The 19860-nt window shown below is 44.1% G+C and overlaps 1 protein-coding gene across 1 annotated transcript in view; it reads right to left on the reverse strand.

The window, feature by feature from the left end:
• The window catches only part of ATP9A (ATPase phospholipid transporting 9A (putative)), a 64342-nt gene extending 45881 nt beyond the window's left edge, over positions 1 to 18461 (reverse strand). Inside the window, exons 1-4 of the mRNA XM_064168009.1 lie at positions 18278 to 18461; positions 8777 to 8921; positions 8339 to 8452; positions 4663 to 4771 (exon numbers count right to left, since the gene is read on the reverse strand). Of these exons, the coding sequence (XP_064024079.1) occupies positions 4663 to 4771; positions 8339 to 8452; positions 8777 to 8921; positions 18278 to 18345 (436 nt within the window). The 5' untranslated portion in view covers positions 18346 to 18461. The remainder of the gene's footprint in view (positions 1 to 4662; positions 4772 to 8338; positions 8453 to 8776; positions 8922 to 18277) is intronic.
• Positions 18462 to 19860: the final 1399 nt, after the last annotated feature.

Genomic DNA, 19860 nt, shown 5'->3' on the forward strand with positions numbered 1-19860 from the left:
CGATGATTTCCCATCATTATGCACATAAAAGGCTTTCTGGATCATTATTCTGAAAACAGTATCAGCTGCTTTAAGATTTTTCTGATAGGAGAAAAAATGAAAGCAGCTGGAGCAGATTTGCCTTGTTCAGTAGCCCTCCCAAAATCAGCTGTTCTAAGCTTAAAAACAAGTGAGAACCTCTCTAACTAATACACATTTTTGTAACTCCTGTATAAATGCAGTGCCTGTTTTAGGTAGCAGAGCTAATTCTGCTTTTTCCAGCCATGCTTCCAGCCTCTCATGGATGACATCTCTGCTGTATGTACCACATGTCCTGCTAAGAAGGCGCAGGACCAGATGTTTCCTTTGACTCAGGACTCCCATAAAGCAACTTACTTGTATTAGTTTTATTTTGATCTTGGGAATTCCGTAATTCCTTTTTTCTTTCTGGGGGGAAACTAGCTCCTAAACATTGGATTTTTTTCTTATGCATGTTTAAGAAAATAGCTGATCACACAACTGCTTCACAACTGCTCTGCTATTAAAGTATTTTAGTAATAAATAGCTGCTTTTAATAAACCAAGAAGTGCATCCTCTAAATATGTGAAGTATTTAACATTTATAATTCTTCCAAGTTTGTATCCTAATTAATTTCAGAAAATATGTTAGTGATTAACACAATTTAAAAATGCAACTGGCCTTGATCTTTGATTAAAACAAACCCAAAAAAATCTCTGCACTCTTAAATTTCAATTAGTATTTGTTTCAGCCTTTGCTGTATCCTGATTTAAAGAAAAAGTAAACACCATAAAATGCAAACAGTTTGTTTCAACTTAAGGTATGGTGTTCATGACCATATCTGCAACATAATGAATGTACCATAAAGCAGATTGTTTATAGTATTAAATATATTAGCCAGATGAGATGCTTTTTTCTGCCATGCTAGAACCTAAGTCAAGATTTCACAACAGATCTGCAGAGTTTCACTAAAGTACAAATCAAAATCACCTAACCTAGAATTTAAGATGAAACCAGAGGTTTATTAAAACAGGTTAAATGTGCTGCACCAAACTTTTGGCTTTTGCAGCCTTATGCTGTATAAACTGTGGAGCAGGGCTCAGAGGGTTTGGGAAAATATTGTTTTTATATGGCTGGTAAATGCCAATGATCTGTATCTTAAGTAGCACCCCTCAGTAGGAGGTCTCTTCCCATTTCTTTCTGTGGAGTTTCTCTATTATGCAGTGTTACCCAGGGAGGGGGGGTTGCAAGAGAAGAAAAACAAACCAAGAATTTGCAAGCACAGTTCTAGCTTTCTATCAAGCAGAAAGTCAGCACGCAGACTTCTGAACACAAGGAGGTTTGTAAGTTTATGAATAGGGGATTGAAATTTGATTATTTTTTATTACAAGCCAAACAATTGCCCTTTAAATGAGATACTTTCGAGTAAAGAAGCTTGCCAAAAGTCTGCTGGTTTCATCATTTTAAATGTAAATTGATCATATTGGTAGAAAACAGGTTCATGGTAGTTTATTTGATGTATGTAAAACAAAGGAACACAGAAAATACACTGCTGTCTGCTCTGTCTCATGCTACCTCCAGAAAGATTACTCCCTGGAATTCACCAATTGTACTGAAAATAAAACATGATCCGAAGAGGACTCTTCCTTTTTTTAGCTACGAAGGAAACAGCTTAGCAAATCTCAAAAGAAAGTTTCATGGACATGAGCAAAGCTGCAAATTCAAAATAAACCCCTCCCATCCACAATGAGTGGGGGACCAGACTGCTGGGGGTGCTGGAGCCAGAATGCTCCTGGCTGGCAGCAGGAGGTGTACCCCACAGCCGTGGCTCTGCACAGGGTGTGAGGCGCTGCACACAAAGAGGACAAGAGGATCCCAATTCGGGAGAGCACTTGAATCTCTGCTTACTTCTATCCCTATTCAAAACCGCATATAAGCATGTGCTCAGCTCTCCCTGACTTCATTCAGTCTTAAGTATGTATTTACACCCATGGGTTTCCACTGGGAGGCCAAAGTTTGAGATGGGAAAAGCTATTTTCCAGCCAACTCAATTGCAGCTTCATGCAAATAAAAATAAAGTGGAAATAAATATAGCTTGGAGAAAGCTACAGTGCTCTGTTAGATCCACTACAGCACTGTTCAGTGTCGAGCCTCATCTAATCCTCCTCCCGCCCCAAAACAGTGGCTTTAGAGGTGAAACTGTTGTGGGGATTAAAAAAACAACAACACAGCATCATTTCAGAGGGGTTTTGTGCATCAGTGCCCTGGGAATTTGTCAGCTACACTGAAAATTAATGGTTAAGATCCCTGTTCTCAACTTATTCTGTAATTTCCTGCTTCTGACCTGATGAAGGGCTTCCTTTAATGCCTGTCTACTTTTCCTAACTGTACAAATAAATGCAATAAAACAAACCAAACACTTTTTCATCCCCCAGCTATGGTAGATTCACAAGCTTCTTCCCTGCTCCTAGGTGATTCTCAGAGGTACTACATTTTTAACCTGTGGAAAAGAGGATGTTCAGTTTCACTACTAGATTCAGCCAGAGACAGAAAACTACTTTCCTCCCCAAACCACATGAGGATCAAATAATTTTCTGTACTTTTCCTACTTCAAACCCCACTGCTATAGAGTTTTGTTTCTGTTTCTGCACCAAATTTGTGTTGAAGAGGCTTAAGACTTTCTGCTATTGCCCAGCTGCCAATCCTCCTTGGTTTCTTTCACAAAATTGGAAAAGTTAAAGGACTGGGGGGAGGGAAATCATTCATGGGAAACGTAATAGCAATATGAAAAGAACTAAAGGAGAGGTCAGGCCCCTTACAGATCATTGAATAGAATCCAGAAGGCAACTCTTTTATATCTTTAAATAGATGTAGTACACCCCTCTTGGATGAGGCTTTTGTTGGTTGCCAAGCATTTTAAGTGTTGTACTAAGAACACGTTATTAAAAGGGGATTTAATATTCAGAAACTCAAACTCCCTTTTTTGGAGTTGCCTTATAATTCCCAGCATGTGAAATATATACAGCCTTAAGCAATTACATTTTAAAAGCAGCCTTATTCTCAAAAGTGCAAGTGTTGAGAGCAGCATATTTCTACCACACCTAGCTCACTGCATCTTAATTCAGGGGTAAAAACTTCTACAACAAAGAAACTGGAAATTAAAAAAAGAAGTTGCTTACATTCGGTTCATTCCCTTTTTAAAAACAAATCCCTGGCCTCACCATCATTGTCATGGTATTAGGAGAAACTCCAAAGTGAGGCAGCACTCGATTTTTTTTTTTCAAACAAGTATTTAAATGTCTTTGTTAGGTTCGGCACAGCTGTAAACAATGGCTAGAGCCAGGGATCAGACCCAGCTGAGCTGCAGCCTGGGCTTGCTCACAAATGACGTCTCCAAACTCCTCACAGTTAGAGGAAGGGGCTAAAGACAACATACACAAGAAAGCATCAGAGAGGATATTGCCACTATTGATGAACTGCATCAGTTATTGCTAAGAGAAGCACATAAAAGGCATGGCAACATTATCACACAGCCTGTCTAGCAGACGACACAAGTCCCTGTCTGGTACAATCCAGAAAAAGACCCCAACACAACTCAATTGGTATTGCATGTTCAGCAAGTGATGAAACATGTCAGTATGTCAAGCAACCACCCACACGCACCCACAAGCTCCTTCAGTACACACAAGTACCTAGTACTTAATTATGATTTGTGGTAGCAAACTGCTTTTGCATATTATCTGCCTGTGTGGATTTTCCTCTCTTTGTAAAGCACATTTGCTGTCCCCTTTAAAGAATATGAATTGGTAGCTTACAGGAATGCTGCTTATGTCTGTCTCTCTTACTGGCAGGATGAACAAGTGAAAAAAAATCATGTGTAGGGGGAAGACAGATGCACTATTACCAAAACTGGGGGAAAACAACCAAACAACCCAAACAACACATCAGGTCTGCTACAGCTCCATTCTCATTCTCTTCCAACTATGCTGTTTGCTGCATTTGGCTCTCCTTCCCTTTGCCCATGCAACATCAGGAACGCTTCTCTCACACCGCAGCTTTGCAGGAAGGAAAAACACGTTTCCCTTCTGGAAACATCCACCTCCACAACCTACAGCAATTTAGATCCAGTTTCGTTTTCTTCAGTGATTCCAAACCACTAAGAATAGACAATAACTGGGCTATACTGGAGTTAGGAGCAAGCAGGATTTCAAAATCATCACAGCAGCTGCTTGAAGTTCACCCCTGCCTGGTGCTGCCTGCAGTGAACTCCCAGCCCACCAAGCAGGCTCCTGCACGTGTAAACGCGCTGGCTGCTCCCCATGCCTCCAACCTCCAAGATGATGCTCTGAAGCTATCTGAAGCAGTTAACACACACTCTCCTCACATTAAGTGTGCATCCCCTCAGGGAGACGCTCCGCAAAGCCCTGCATCCACCACAGCCCAGCAAGGAGCCATCCACGAGAAGCCACCCGGACCCCCGAGGCCTCCGCAAGGGCAGGAGCAGTGGCGTGGCCGCGAAGCCACGTGCCTGCGAGCCCACAACCCCCTCCCCGCTCCTTGAACTCTGCTTCTCCGACTGTCAGCAGCATTTGATTGAGTTGCAACCCCCGGCGCTGCCGCAGCCGCGCCAGGATGCAGCGGGCAGGCTGGAGCCACCGAGCCGACCTCTCGCTGTGAGCTTGCTGTAGATCTGCGAGTTCACTTCCTTGTCGCGCATGTAACATCTGATCTCCTCCGCGGCCTCTCGGATGACAGTAACAGCAAGCACAAATCCCTAAAAGGGGCATGGGGTGTGGGGGGGACAGAATGGATGAAAAGGTCAGGGAAAAATCACATCTGCCTCCAATAAGAACAGTATTTATCAGTAGCAATGCCAACAATCTGCATTTCCTTATTCTATCTTCTCTCACTAAATCATTAGAGTGATGCTGTGTGCTGCCGTGCACAACTCCCAGCAGCAAGCTGACAACAGACTTGTTCCTTAACAAAACGTGGTTGTTTCTCAGCTGTGATGCTCTGCAAGCAACTCCCCAAGCAAATTTTTGCAAAGTTGATCTGAAGAGTTTAAGTAACATTTAATCTCACTTCACAGGTGAGGAAGCAAGACTGGGAGAGGTTACATCGAAGTTCAACCTAGGAGAAGATCACTCACATGTCCGTAGACCCCCCTCACCCCATCAAAGTTAGTTCACCCCATCTGGGAGATTTCTTTATACAGAAATGTATACCCTTTTATTTATTTTTTATTAGTATTATTCATTTAATATGTGTGTGTATTCATGTGTAGGTATAGGCACACTCAACCTACACATTCTGTTAGTGTGAACTATTGACAGTATAATTATGTATTTGCCCGAGGAGGGTTTCAGTCCTACTTTTCTATGGATATGAGCAGTCATTTCATTTACTCTTATCATGAGGAAAATGCCCACATCACAGCCTTCACTATATATATAAAAACACAACTAAATTAATGCAAAACAATTCTTTATGGGGCTAGTACAATAAAGCTTTTTTTTTTGTTAGGCACTATTTGCTCAGGCTCATTGAGCAGTTAAAACACTCCTTATCTGCTACAGAGGGAAAATCACGGAATCATAGAAGTAACCAAGTTGTAAGAGACCTCCAAGATCATCCAGTCCAACCTATCACCCACCCCTGCCCAATCAACTAGGCCATGGCACTAAGTGCCTCATCCAGTCTTTGCTTGAACACTCCCAGGGATAGCAACTTCACCTCCCTCCAGGGATGGTGACTTCACCTCCCCGGGCAGCCTTTTCACAACGTGCATTCTTGAAAAAGGCAACCATACACTGATTATCTCTGCCAATTTGAAACATTTTTAGTTTAAGTAGGCAGGGTGAAATTAGGAACTGAGGGTTGAATGAAAAAGCACAGAACTGCCTGTAAATACTCACAGTAAATACCCAAACTGCAGATTTTGGCGATGGGTTGCAACAATTTCCAACTTTAAGTAACTTCATTTTCAGGTGCACACACTTCTAAAAGCTGTGTAGCAGTTGTTAAGCTGGACACAAGGGATTTAGGAACCTGACCTCCACAACCACCTCAGGCTGGTGTTACTGTGGAGCACTGCTAACGCTACCCAACACAACAATCTGCATTCTTACTTGTGTTTTGGGTTGATTTTTTTTTGAAGAAGGAAAATTATGAATAATAACCTAAGAGCTACTAAGACTGAAGGAGAGCAGTACTGAAGCACACTTTACCTGTCAGTTCTTACAGTCCTAGAAAAAAACCTAAGTAGTCTAAATGCAATGTCCAAATTAATACCAGTCCTGAAATGCAACCTACTATGTTTCTACAGCATTTAAAAATGCAGACTCATGAAGAGAGCCAAGGATGGGCTATTATTTTCTTTTAAATGCTCATATTCAATTCTATATTTGCAAACACTGAAAGCAAGAATCCATTAATACAATATTTTCAGAGAAATATTTAGCTCCTCAGTGTCCAGGACCACAGCCATCTGTTTCGCAGCACTCTGGAAGAGCTGTCATTCCCACCACCAAATCAAGAAAACAATAAACTCTTCCATTTACAAGTGTGTTTAGCTAGAAATTCCTATCTGCTTTCCAAAATGAAGTTTTTTTAAAAGCCTCAGTTATTTTCAACTTATGTTTTAGCTGTTTGAAGAGCTTTCAAATAATTGCCCCAAAATATTCCCACATGTGCCAACTCCCTGTGTCATCTCATATGTCATTCCATCCCCAACACTTGTATTAGCAGCCAGTAATGAACAAAGACCTTTCTTATCCTACTTTCTGGCAGCTCATATGCCAAATTGTAATTGCTCACCTGGCACAGACAAGTCACAACTGTCTATACAAAACCCAGAAAGAGAGACCTTGTATGTGTGTGTGCACTTTATTTATAGGGCAGAATCTTAAGAAACTAGCAATAAATTCACACAGCAGATGCAACACAGCACACACTGGAAAGAGAGTTCAGTGAGATCCCAGCTTTAATACAAACAGAATACAAACAGCAATGTCCCAAAGCTGCCACTTCCACTTCCTTATGGCTTTCACTGTACTAAAAGCCTAAAAGGCAGAAAACAAATCTCCTTTGCGCCTCCTCAGCTCTCTCAAATAGAGCTGCAGATTTTTACCACCAGCATTTCTCAAATGAGTGCACAAGCAGTGCCTTAGGAACAGCTCTCTGCCTTATAAAAGAATTCTCAGTTGGTTTTGTGTCATTTCTTGAAAGTAAAAAAGAAATCTATCCTTGGAGGTTTTCAGAACGGAGGTAGAGAAAGTAAACCAACCTAAATTTAAAGACCATCCTGCTTTCAGCAGATGTCCCTCAAACAAAATGAGTCTACAATACTATGAGCTAAGCACAACAGAGAAGTTGTTCACGCTGAAGCAGAAATCACTGTTTCACTGGGATAAAAGAAAAAAATATAAAGGTACTGATGTTTAAGCAGCTGTAACTGGCTCACACAGTTTATTTAGGAGATTTCAGAAGCCCACTCTATGCAACTATTCCTCTTTCTGTCCTTTGACAGCACTGGAGCTTCTGTTTGAGAAATGATTATTATTGATTTCTTCTGATGGTAGGTGAGACACATGGACATCAAAAGAAAAGAGCAAAATCATTCACAGGAAGAAAAGAGTATCTGCACCTTGAGAAAGTGTGAATGAGTGTGTATGAATGTCTCTCTATATTTTTTTTTGTATGTGGGAGGTTTGTGAGAGGTGTTTCTCATTTTTTTCATTCCTTTTTTTTTCTTTTTTTTTTACAATGTGGTTAAACTATGAAGCAGTCTGTTGACCTATCTCAGGGCCACAGGTCAAACTGCTTGGCAGGAGAGCATTATTTGCCATCACTCCGCATATGGCCACTCATTAAGGTCACTTTTGAAAGGTGCCCTTCGGTCCTCCACTGCAGTTACCAGGCTGGTCTGGGCTCCTGCAAGTACTGGCCCTTGTGTGATCACCCCAGGAAGGTGAAACACCCCCCCCCAGACCCTTCATGAGCACACCCTACGTTCAGATGCAGCTGTGAACACCACACATGTTGCTCTGGTCTCCATTCACTTCTCATGTCATTCACAAAGCCCTGCTGCCCCTGCAGTCACCATGGCCAGTGGCAAGAGCTCTGTGCCTGTTAATACCCCACAGATGAACAACTCAGGGGCACAATCCTCTGACATCCCTATCAAACCTCTACAAAATAAAGCTTATAGCCAGAACAGTTATCTATGCTATGATGCACACAGAGTTGGCCTGAAGAAGGAAGATAACAGAGAAAAGACAGAAAAAGAAATTTAATAAAAATTAAACCTTCTGAAATAAATAAACCTTAAATTACTTACCAGAGGAACCCAGTATGTGTAAAGTGCACCAAGCCTCATTTCAACGACAAATTGAGAGCAGGCCAAAAGCAAGAAATAGAGGTTGAAGAAGTATTTGAACTGGTTAAACAACACCTGGAAAAAAATAAAGGAAGAAAAAAACAGGCAAATATTGATGACGTTCAGAAGTTATGCATATTGAACTAACCAACAGAAACAGTTTTGCCTGCTCCTCTAGTGCCTAAATGCTACCTTAGCATTTAGCATCTAAAGCAGTCCTGGATTCCCAGGACAGATCTGTGTCTGGTTTGTTGTTGTTACCTTTGCAGAAGGGCTACCAAATGCAACTCAAACTCTGTTTCCTCTGGCTCTAGGTTCTGTACCTGTCTAATGTAAAACCACAGAAACTGGGGAAAGCATTGGTGAAAGGTGATGAAAAGCAACTTTATTCATACTTACACCAGGAAGAAAAGTAAAGAAGTTGTATTTCTGATTGTTGATCACATTGCGAGGGTATCTCTGGTCTCTCTTCTCTGGATGGCCAAGCCATACAGTACGAGGCCTTGGGTCTCTCCTGCCACAGCATCTTAAGCAATCACAACACCTATAGAAGGAATATTAATTAATGACTTAATTTTTAACATGTTTCCCTGACTCACACACATGCACCCCAGACCCTCTTCACCAGCCAGACAGAACAGCTGAGCATCACTTCTTGATCTGTCACTCACCACCCATCATCTGTCAGTTATCCACTGTATCATGAGCATCTTAAAATACTGACCTGACCTACCAAACACAGACTCTCCACCAAACTATGAGCAAACCTCTTCTGTGGTGTTGGAACTGTTACTAAAGCATCACACAACCAGATGCTCAAAGCTGGGCAGCCCAGCCCCTGCTGGCTGCAAAGAAACAGGAAAAGATGGTAGCAGTTAAGTCAGTTCCTTCAGGAGGAATTAAAAAACTCTACTTTGCTTCCCAAAGTAAAGGTGATTCAGTGCTACATGAGCAGGCATAGACAGTCACTTCTCGAGGCTGACTTGCAAGATAATTTCTTGCAAGCTTCTAAAACTAGACAAAAGACATCCTGCATAATCAAATTACTTTGACATTATATGTTTCACAAAGAACAGAAGATGAGCTCTGAAAAGGTGGGGTTTCTTTAGTCTGCACTCTATTACAACTGAAGCCGTAAGTGTACAGGTCCCACCCAAACACAGAAGAGGTTTTCTTGCTCAAAGCAGCTTTCAGACTGAAATGTAGATGAGATTGCAGAGCACCCACACATTAACACTGAAGGAACATGAAATCACAAGTTTTAGATGGTGCCAAACATCTCTTACAAACCTCACGTAAGCCAACCTGCAATTCAAAGAAATCAGAGTACTTGTAAGGTCCCCTGATTTCAATACCAATCCCACTGCTTCTACCTACACACATTCATCACTGACCACGTAGAGGTCAGCCCTGCGCCTACCAGCTCTGCCTTGCAAACTGTTCATTTACTGAAATTTAAGACAATGGAGGAAAACCTGACAGAAATGGACAGTTCAAAACCCCAATAAGCAATGAACACCTAGATCAAATTACTGACAAAGGAGTTGAACATATTTTCTTACTCAGATATACCCAAGAGACATTAGACTTCCTACAAACTTGCAGCACCACTAGTGCCATCTCTGACTACCTTTAGACAAGGGCATTGCCTACCATTCTGCATTTGTAACATCTCTAAGACAATGGACATTCCTTAGGTAATACAATAAAACCATAGACACTGTAAGCACCTTAAATTTAACCCACTTTTAAAAGCTACAATTAGTTGGGTTTTTTTTGGTCAAATCTACAAACTTTTTTCTTGTTAAGAAAAAATAAACCAGCAGAGCTTTCTTCTTCACATGGCTGTTTGTAATACCCACATCTGACAAGCTGTTACCACCCTGAGACCACGAAAAGCTGGTGCTAAACACCAGAATTCACAAGTATATGAATTCATAAACTCCACTTCAGAAGTGTATTCTACTGGCTTGATACCATTTGACTGTACTTTTCCTTTGTCTTTGCAGATGAAGACCTAAAACAAATAGTCACTTGTATCCCAAATATTTTTTAATGGTGGTATAGATTGGGGGGGAGGGGGAGAAAGAGAGGAAGTGTTCTCCTTTCTTTCATGATGAAGAAAACCACACAAGATTAGCCTTGATTCCATGTTTTAATGACTGTGAATTCAAAATGACCTCTATAATAATGCTCCAAGTAAGAGGCTTTGCCCAGGGGAGCAAACCTGGTGTCCACACAGCCCATTTCATCACAATGTGCTTCCCAGTCACAGAAGGAGTGAGCCAGTCCTTGTAATCACACATCTGAAACCAGTTATCTTTGTTTATTTTTTAGGCTAGGCCTCTTCCAGGGATTGTACTCAAAAGCAAAAGCACACAGGCACCTATATTGTAATATTTACTATAGGGTAAGGCTGAAAGAGGGTACTACTATAGTTTCAATTTTTTTTAACTTTTAATAATTTAATATACTGCTTTAGTATATTAACTTGTAGTAACTTAATATACTACTGTAGTATTATTATTTTTTAAAGACTGGTGGTGGTTTAGGGGTTTTGTGAGTTTGGTTTGCTTTGGGTTTCATTTGTTTGTGTTCATTTTGTTTTGTTTTTTTAACAAAGTGAAATTCCCTGATTAAGCTTGAGAAACTCACAAATGAACCCCACAAAGAAATCAAAACATTTTATCTGAAGTCAAGTGCACTCTGCCCACTTCTTTAGATATAATTGTATTGCTTTTAGTCTTTTCCAATTTGCTATAAATTCACTAGTCTGAATCCTAACATTTAGTACAGCAAAACTGCTTACATTTGTGCTTTTCTAAATGCAACAGCAGCCCCCAGCACTGACAGCATCTACGATGGCAGGGAAGCAGAAACCAGTATCACAAAAATTAAATTACCCAAAATTTAGCAAACATAGAATCATAGAATCAACCAGGTTGGAAGAGACCTCCAAGATCATCCAGTCCAACCTAGCACCCAGCCCTATCCAATCAACTAGACCATGGCACTAAGTGCCTCATCCAGTCTTTTCTTGAAGACCCCCAGGGACGGTGCCTCCACCACCTCCCTGGGCAGCCCATTCCAATGGGAAATCACTCTCTCTGTGAAGAACTTCTTCCTAACATCCAGCCTATACCTACCCTGGCACAACTTGAGACATTCTGCATTCAAAGCCTTGACTTCTTCTAACATCCCTACTACACAGATAGTTGTTTCTGTAAGAACTTTAATTAACAAATGCTTACTGTAAGGTTTGAGAATCAGTCTAAAAACAATGCAGTTCCTAGCAAGAAAGGGCATGGGAGGGAATGTGCTGTGTACAAATAGAAAGATAGTTCTGTGACATCGCTGCCTACCTAGAGTCATAGTTTTCACAACCCGCTGAACTGCAGGCAAAGCAAACTGAAAACCTAATTAGACAAACAAAAGCAAAGCTTCCTGCCCAGCCAGTTTTTGAAGGTGGTTATCACTAGTATCTATGCTCAGGTAAAGAATACATTTCTACTGCAAAGTCTCTTACATAGCCTTTTTGGATGAGGTTTCTGCGCGATGTGAGGGAGTTTCTTGGGAAAAGGAGTCCAACACAATACTACAACCAGCAATAACAGAGTCATAAGTTGCAACACTTTAACTGGGGAAGTTTATCAGCGCTCAGGAATCCCATTACGTCACCGCCCTGTAGCCTCCTCCTCCAGAGCTGTAGTGCTGAGCAGGGAACTCAGGCACCCTCACTCAACATCCTCAAAGATCCAAATGCTGATCTTTATCCCAAACACACTTTAAGAGTTTTTGTTATGAAGACGTCTAGTTAACCCCAGCGCTGGCATTTAACTCTTACCTATTCTGTGACCTTGCTCTTTCCCCTTGTCCCACAAACCACTCTGCCAACTGCCTGCACTCTGCCAGGCAGGCACAGAGCAGAAAGCTACAATCCAAACTCAGGTTAGTGGGGAACGCTGAGCAGTGACAATTACCTCTGTGCACCTATTGCACAAGCGTCAGAACACAGACATTTCTCAAGCACAGAACGTGTGCATGTTCTCATAGGCAGATGTTTAACACCCCACTGCCATAATTAAAACAAACCAAACAAAATGTGTTCAACTTGTATAAGGAAGAATACATTGCTAAAGCTCATTAGTTCTTTAATATCCTCTAAATTACAACTGTGATCCTTACAAAGCACTTTACTTACACAGGAGTAGCTACAATGGCAGATCATGTTTTAGTGGACTAATGGCAGGTTTCATTAACCTGCCCAGGATCGCATGCAGACAGGACAGTTTCACTACCCAAACCCACCCTGTCTCACATGTGCCAATGCTGCAATGTCAGTAAACACCAATCTCCACCCGGTCTCCACAGCCACTGTCCCTACTGCACCAGGTTGTTCTGGCACAACACTGTGTGGCATTGGAAGGAGCCTGGTGCTAGCTGGCACTGCCTGGCTGCTGTGAACTCACAGGAACCAAAGCAAAAGCCCCCCGAACCGCCAAGGACCTGTACTGCAAGGAGGGACAGCCATGCTTAGGCTGCTGAATTCTGGGCCATACTGCTAAATATCCAACTTGGGATACCCACATACTGGGATGACAAAACACAACTTGTAGTGAGAGCAAAACGGAAAGATGACAGAGGTGGTGAACCTCACACGGAACATTTCAGACAGTGTCCTTTTCCCTTTGTGATGGTTTGGGCTCTTACCCGCCCCCCCACACGTTTGGAATTGCCCCAGCTAACTCAGAAGGCCTCTGGGAATATAAATGAAGCTATTTATTTTACAGCAGCAAATATACAATATTTACAATATATACAGTTATATACAGAAATACACAAAGGATAAACAATACAGAAGCACAACTCCCCTCCCAGAAACCTGAGTCCCCAGGAGGGGTTCTCAACCACCCCAGCACCTTCCCCTGCCCTCTCAACCTTACCCCAGTTCTCAGAAAGAAATAAAGGTGCAGCCAAGAGGATAAGAAGGAAGGTTAGTGGCAGTGAGGTTAAGGAGATGTGGCTTGGTCTGAAGCTCTGGAAAGCTCTTTCTACTCTGGAAATCGAATAATCTTAAACCAAACACAAACAAACACAACACCACAACCAACCTGGAGCCAAACAATCCGACAAATCCATTTGGCTGGGTGCTCTGAGCACACACAAATGAGCATGCAGATGTGTCTGCAGATCATCCTGGTGCTCACTCAACAGAAGACCCTGCTGAACAGGGCTATCAGCTTTCTCCACTTAACTAAGTTGTTCCTACTTAAATATTACTGACATTCCATCATTCTGTTACCTGCTATTTTTTTGGGTACCTATTTTTAGGCATCAGGCTTAAAATATGTGGAAAATGAGGGAAGGGGCTACTTGGGCCATCATCAAGGCACCACAAAGTTCTCTAAATGCTCAAGACAAGGTCAGTGTCACTGGAAGAAGTTTTCTGTTTCTGACAGAAGAGAACTACTGGCTTTTATTACAAATAGAAAAATACTTTCCATCAGGAATCAGAAGACTATGTACTTGAAAGGGAAAGACAGACTGTCTAGAATAAGAGCTGAAAGTTTACATTGCTGCTTAGAGATGCTGATAAAATTAGCACAGGCTTTCCAGGGATCAGAATCACAAAGTTACAGAAATGTGAGTAGTTTCACAGAGAAGTTTAGGAATATACAGTCCTAAACATTTCTCCTTCTCCCTTTTGCAACTCAAGCACTGAAGAACAGTACTACCATAGCCCCTGAAGTAAATTAGCAAGTCACAATACACCATGAACTTTGAAAAAGTACCTTATAGAAAGAACATGGGAAAATATATGAAGCTTATAAGGGGAAGCATAGACACCACTGTTATTCAGAGTCTAAATCATAACTTGGCAAAAATAATAAAAACCAAGCTCACAAATCCCCAAATAAAAATCACAACCACTCAAAAAAATCTCACCTAATGTGAAATGTATCTGAAACTTTGAGCCTTGCCAGTGATGTGGCCCTTAACCTGCACAGGGATCTGAATGAACAGAAGGTGCTGAAGAACAGGTCTTCTGTGTACTTCACTTGGGATTATATTTACACAAAATGCACCCTTAGTGATGATGTAAGAAGCAGCAATATGACAGATTGACTGTCAGATGCCAGATTAACAGCCATTACCAAGAGGCAGGTTTATTTATAAATGCAACGTGTTTCAAGAAGTATTTCAGAGACCACATGAGGAATGCTTTCATAAGCATTTTTTGCATGAAATAAATCTAAAGGAAACGTGTCAAATATGTCTAATACCGGGGTCCTATTTGTCAAACTGTGTTCAGTTCTGGGCCCCCCAGTTTAGAAGGGACATTGAGATGCTTGAGCGTGTCCAGAGAAGGGTGATGAGGCTGGTGAGAGGCCTTGAGCACAGCCCTACGAGGAGAGGCTGAGGGAGCTGGGATTGGTTAGCCTGGAGAAGAGGAGGCTCAGGGGTGATCTTATTGCTGTCTACAACTACCTGAGGGGTGGTTGTGGCCAGGAGGAGGTTGCTCTCTTCTCTCAGGTGGCCAGCACCAGAATGAGAGGACACAGCCTCAGGCTGCACCAGGGGAGATTTAGGCTTGAGGTGAGGAGAAAGTTCTTCACTGAAAGAGTCACTGGACACTGGAATGGGCTGCCCGGGGAGGTGGTGGAGTCGCTGTCCCTGGGGCACTTCAAGGCAAGGTTGGACGTGGCACTTGGTGCCATGGTCTAGCCTTGAGCTCTGTGGTAAAGGGTTGGACTTGATGATCTGTGAGGTCTCTTCCAACCCTGATGATACTGTGATACTGTGAAATTAGTGCTGAAGTTCAAAGTGTGTTTAAATCACTTGTGCAACAAACACATTTCTTGGATGAGGTTTCTGTGTTTCTCACAGGCTACACTGGCATCCCAACCTTCCACACTTAATTATTTTAAAAGCATACAAAGAATTTTCCATCGACAAAAACCGGGCATGACAACCACACGGCCTCTTCTTCGCACCTCCACGTGATTCAGTAGAGCCGAAGTGGCCCGGGTCAAGAGAGTCGCTATTGCTGCGCCCCATCGCTGCCCATCCACCAAGTGCCGTGGTGCAAACCAGCTTGGCTGTGGGCAGCCAGCCCAGCTCCGCACGCGCCGTGGCACACCCACGCACAGGCAGATGGAGGGCAGCAGCTCCCAACACTCTCTGTTGACTTAGAAATGGAATTTGCCATTTAAAATAGAGCCTAAGTACACAGGCATGTACAATGGAATGGCTGCATGAAATACTGCTGTAAAGCTCCTCCTTTCGTGTTTCATTCTCCATTCTTGCCCCAGCATTTCTGGATCAAGGTCTTTTTAAACTGCAGAGACAACATGGGAGCAGCAGTTTGACGGTTTGGAGAAATGCCTTGCAGGACTGTGGACTGAGAGCATAAGCTATTTAGGCAACAACTTGTGTCATGCACTGAACAGAGGATCTCGGGTGCTTCAGGAACTTGCAGATCTCCTTCCAGCACAGCTCAGCCCCTAGGAAGCTCAGACTCACTTGTCCCACCAACAGTCCTGCTGCAGTTAATGCTTCCTAATTGGCATATATCCCAAAGTGGTTTTCAGAGTGCTACAAAGCAAAGGTTTCTCCAACACATCTCAGCTGTCTGTACCATCATTCATCTCTTCAAGGCTACTGTGTGAGTTCTTCTCTGGCTTCCTTCAAAGGACACTAGAGGCTGAAGCTATAATGAAAGCCTCACTCGTGTGACACCTGCCCTACGTGAGAACCAGGCATTTCTTATTTTTTTGTTAACAGACATGAGATTTCTATGAAGTCATTCAGTACCCAAACAGAAATCTGTTCCCCACTCCAGAATACCACGTGGACAAAAATCTCTGAGAACTTCTTCCCACTGGTGAGGGGAAAAACCCACAGCTGAAACTGCAATCAGGGATAGACTGAAGCTTTCAAGACTTGCTTATGCCTGTGTTTCCATGTGTATCAAGAAACATAACTGAGAATGCTTTTGTCTGGGATTTTCTCACAGGAAACGGAAGAAAGAAGGTCTTTATTATGGCTTAAGACTCCTAGGACTCCATCTTGGATGTGCTATCAGGGACGCTTCCTGACTTGATGGTGAATTTCTTCTTTTGAGTTATAATACTGGCTTGGATTTGCTTGACTTTGATGGTTTGCTATCCATGCTATCATTTGATCAAATTGCTAACATATCGCAGGCTACTTATCAGCACAAGAGTTCCTAATATATGGTAAAAGCCATCCCCCAAAAGAGTAACCATACCAAAGTGAAACACCAGTTCCAAGTTATTCAGACTACTATTAAGAAATCTCCTAAGCAGTCCTCCTTCACAGCTTCACATTGCTAGAATTTCTTTCTAACACTGAAAACATCACCTCTGTGACTGCTAATCAGGTAGAATCCACAACCAACAAACCACAGCTTAAACTAGATGAGGCAAATTTCTGTTAGACACTACTAACCACATCGTAATACCCAAGAGGGTCTTGGTGGCAATTAGAGAGCTTTAGGAAATCACTCAAGAAGCTTTGAGAAATTTCTCAACCTTGCTCCCTTTCACTCACATCACCAAATGTAATGCCATGGTAGCTGCACCTTGTGGAACTTGCCCAGTGATGCATGTGACAGGTGCTGGGGAATTACTTGCTGCATCACACACAGCTCAGCATCAGCTGGCTTGGCTACTGCTACATCAATTATTAGAAACCACGTTGATAATGAAGGGTAATTCTAATAAAGAATAAACTATGTAGAACAATCTCAGTTAGAGGAATCCAAAACAAAACTACCAAAACAAAAACATAACAAACAAGGGGAAAAACATCAACTTCCTGTTGTTCTAACAGTCAGGGTGATCCAGTGGCAACTGGAGTACTGCCACACTAACAGCCAAGTAACTTGGGCACCCCGAACATCAAACTGAGCACAAACCAAGCGGGCTGGACAGTGCTGCAATTCCCTAATGAAACAGGATCCTTTGTCGTACTGATCTTCCTGCATAGGCACACCCGTATTTTCACTGGTATATGCATACATCTCCTTAAGGAACGCATTCCGCGCCAAGGATATTGCAACACCCCGCACCAAGGACACTGTATTGCTGTAACTGATACAGTTATAACCAGAGCCTTCCGCGTCTAGCCCTTCGCTGCACCTACAGACACGCACTGTTTGCTATTCCTCAGCGAGGGCCAAGCGCTCGCCCAGACACCAGCCTGTCATTCCCCAGTCCCACGCCCAGCGCAGCAGCGGGCATGACAAACAGGGCCGGCAGCAGGGCTGGTGCCAGGCAGCCGGTGACACAACCGCCCTTAGCCCGGGCCAGCCCGGCCAGTCCCGCGGCGCCCCGGGCGTTTGCTGTCCCAATTCGCCGGGCCGGCCCCGGCCACCATCGGCAGCGCTCGCTGCTGCCCAGGCACCGCTTTGTCTGCAGGGCTGCACTGAGAAGGCGAGCAGGATAAAGGCCGGCCGGGATGTTTTTCCCCCTACGGAAGGGGCTGATGGCTGGCCTCGCTCTCCCCAGTCCCGGCGCCCCCAACCACAGCACAGCACCGCCTGGCATGATCCTGCCCTCCGCCCGGGCGTGCCACGGCAATGGCGTCAGGAACAACCTGTCAGCGCCTGCCTGCCTGCCTCCCCCTCCTCCTCTTCCTCCTCCCCCCGAGCTCGGACCGCGGCCGCTTAGCACAGGGACACGCAGCTCTCTTGCCCTCCGCTGTGTTTCCGCGCCCCGCCTGCTCCAGGCAATCCGCAAAGGTGCCCAAGCGGGGCCATCCCCGCTGACCCGAGGCCCGTGGGTCGCCTCACCCGCCCGCTGCAACACAGGCGACAGCCAGACGAGAAGTGGAGCCCCAGACCCGCGGGAGCTGTCGTCTCCCCAAACGGCTCACCCGCTGCGGTGCTTGCTGTCCATCCGCTTCTTCTGCCGGACCGGCTGCAGTGGGATGTTGTCGGTCATGGCCGCGGCTGCCGGGGCGGAGCAGGGCGGGATGCGCTTTCCCAGCTGCGCTTCCCAGCAGCGCCTCGGCTCGGCTCGGCCCGGCCCGCCGCCGCCTGGCAGCGCCGCCGAGGGGGCCGGGCTCGGCGCCGCCGGGCTTTCAGCACGCAGGTGCCGCAGCTGCCCCACCCGCCCCGGTGCGCTCCGCCCTCCCGGCCCGGTCCGTTTCTCGTCTGCTGACCCGGTTCGCAGAGCTCTGCTCCGCCTGCTTACCGCCGAGTGCCCGGCCCGGTTCCGCTCCGGACTGCCATCCCCAGCCCAGCCCTGCTGCCACCTGCTCCTCGGCCTCCAGGCACCTGCTCGGACCTCTATGCCGCACCTGGGGCGCCGGGACAGGTCCTGCCAGACTGCCAGTGTCCGCTGCCCTCCCCTTGCTGCATCCTGCCCCTTCCCCGGGTCAGTCGTGGAGGCTCTGCACTGCCGTGCTGGCAGCGTTGACGTTTTACACCCACCACCTCCTCAGCTGTAGCCTCCAGAATCTCACCCCAAGTGAAGGGCCCATGCCATGTCCCCTGGTCCTCAGCCTTTCGCAGGCAGTGGAGAGTTGCAAGTAATGTCTCTTTTATGCCATCCTACCATACACAGGGCAGTCCTTTACCGGGTTGCTGCTCACACCCCTCTTGCTTGGTGACCTTCAACTCTCCTGGCAATGCTCATTTTTGGATCCTAATTCTGATTTCTTCTGCAAATTTAGGCACAAACTGCTCTGTCATTTTTGTTCATGACTTCAAGCTCTTCTTGACAATCATAATGATTCAATCTTCATTAAAACCAAACATACAAATCAGATTTAAAAAACTCACTGAGCTAAAGAAACTGAGATGGCCTGATAAACTTTGTATGTTAGCAGACAGTACTTCTGGGTGCCACCAGGGTCCTTCTCACCAATTATATCACCTTCCTGTTCCAGCTAAACTCTGCCCCACTTGTCTCTGACACCTCTTCTGTCTTCTCCATCCACTCATTTTGCTTCACCCCAACTTTGCTACCGAGGCATATTGCTCCTGCTTTCTCCATATCTTCATGTTCTTCTTTGCTGTAAACGAGAAAGTGAAGGAGTGGTTTAAGAACTGCACACCCTGCTCACTTCCAGCCCATGTACCTGTCATACTGCTGACCTTATTCTTCATCTGAACATGAAATGCAAAATTCCTAGTGGCAAAGATGTATTTCATTAAAGGGTTAAAAATTGATACTGCCATGGTCCTGTACGAGTAAAATACACTTTCCTAGTGATACTGTGAAAAAAATATTGTCAAGACAAATATTCACATAACACATCCCTCTTGAAATGTGGAATGGTAAATTACATCTAGGAAACCACAAATAGGGTACTTCACAGCATTAATGGTATCTGATCAGCTACCAGGAACTGTGTTGACAGCCTCCTAGAAGCTTGGTTAAATCCAGTGGAGAAAATCACCAAGTGACAGAAAAAAACATCAGTAATAAAGACAAAATTGCTTCAGGTTATGT

Source organism: Pogoniulus pusillus, chromosome 29 (assembly GCF_015220805.1).
Source record: "Pogoniulus pusillus isolate bPogPus1 chromosome 29, bPogPus1.pri, whole genome shotgun sequence".
NCBI lineage: Eukaryota > Metazoa > Chordata > Aves > Piciformes > Lybiidae > Pogoniulus > Pogoniulus pusillus.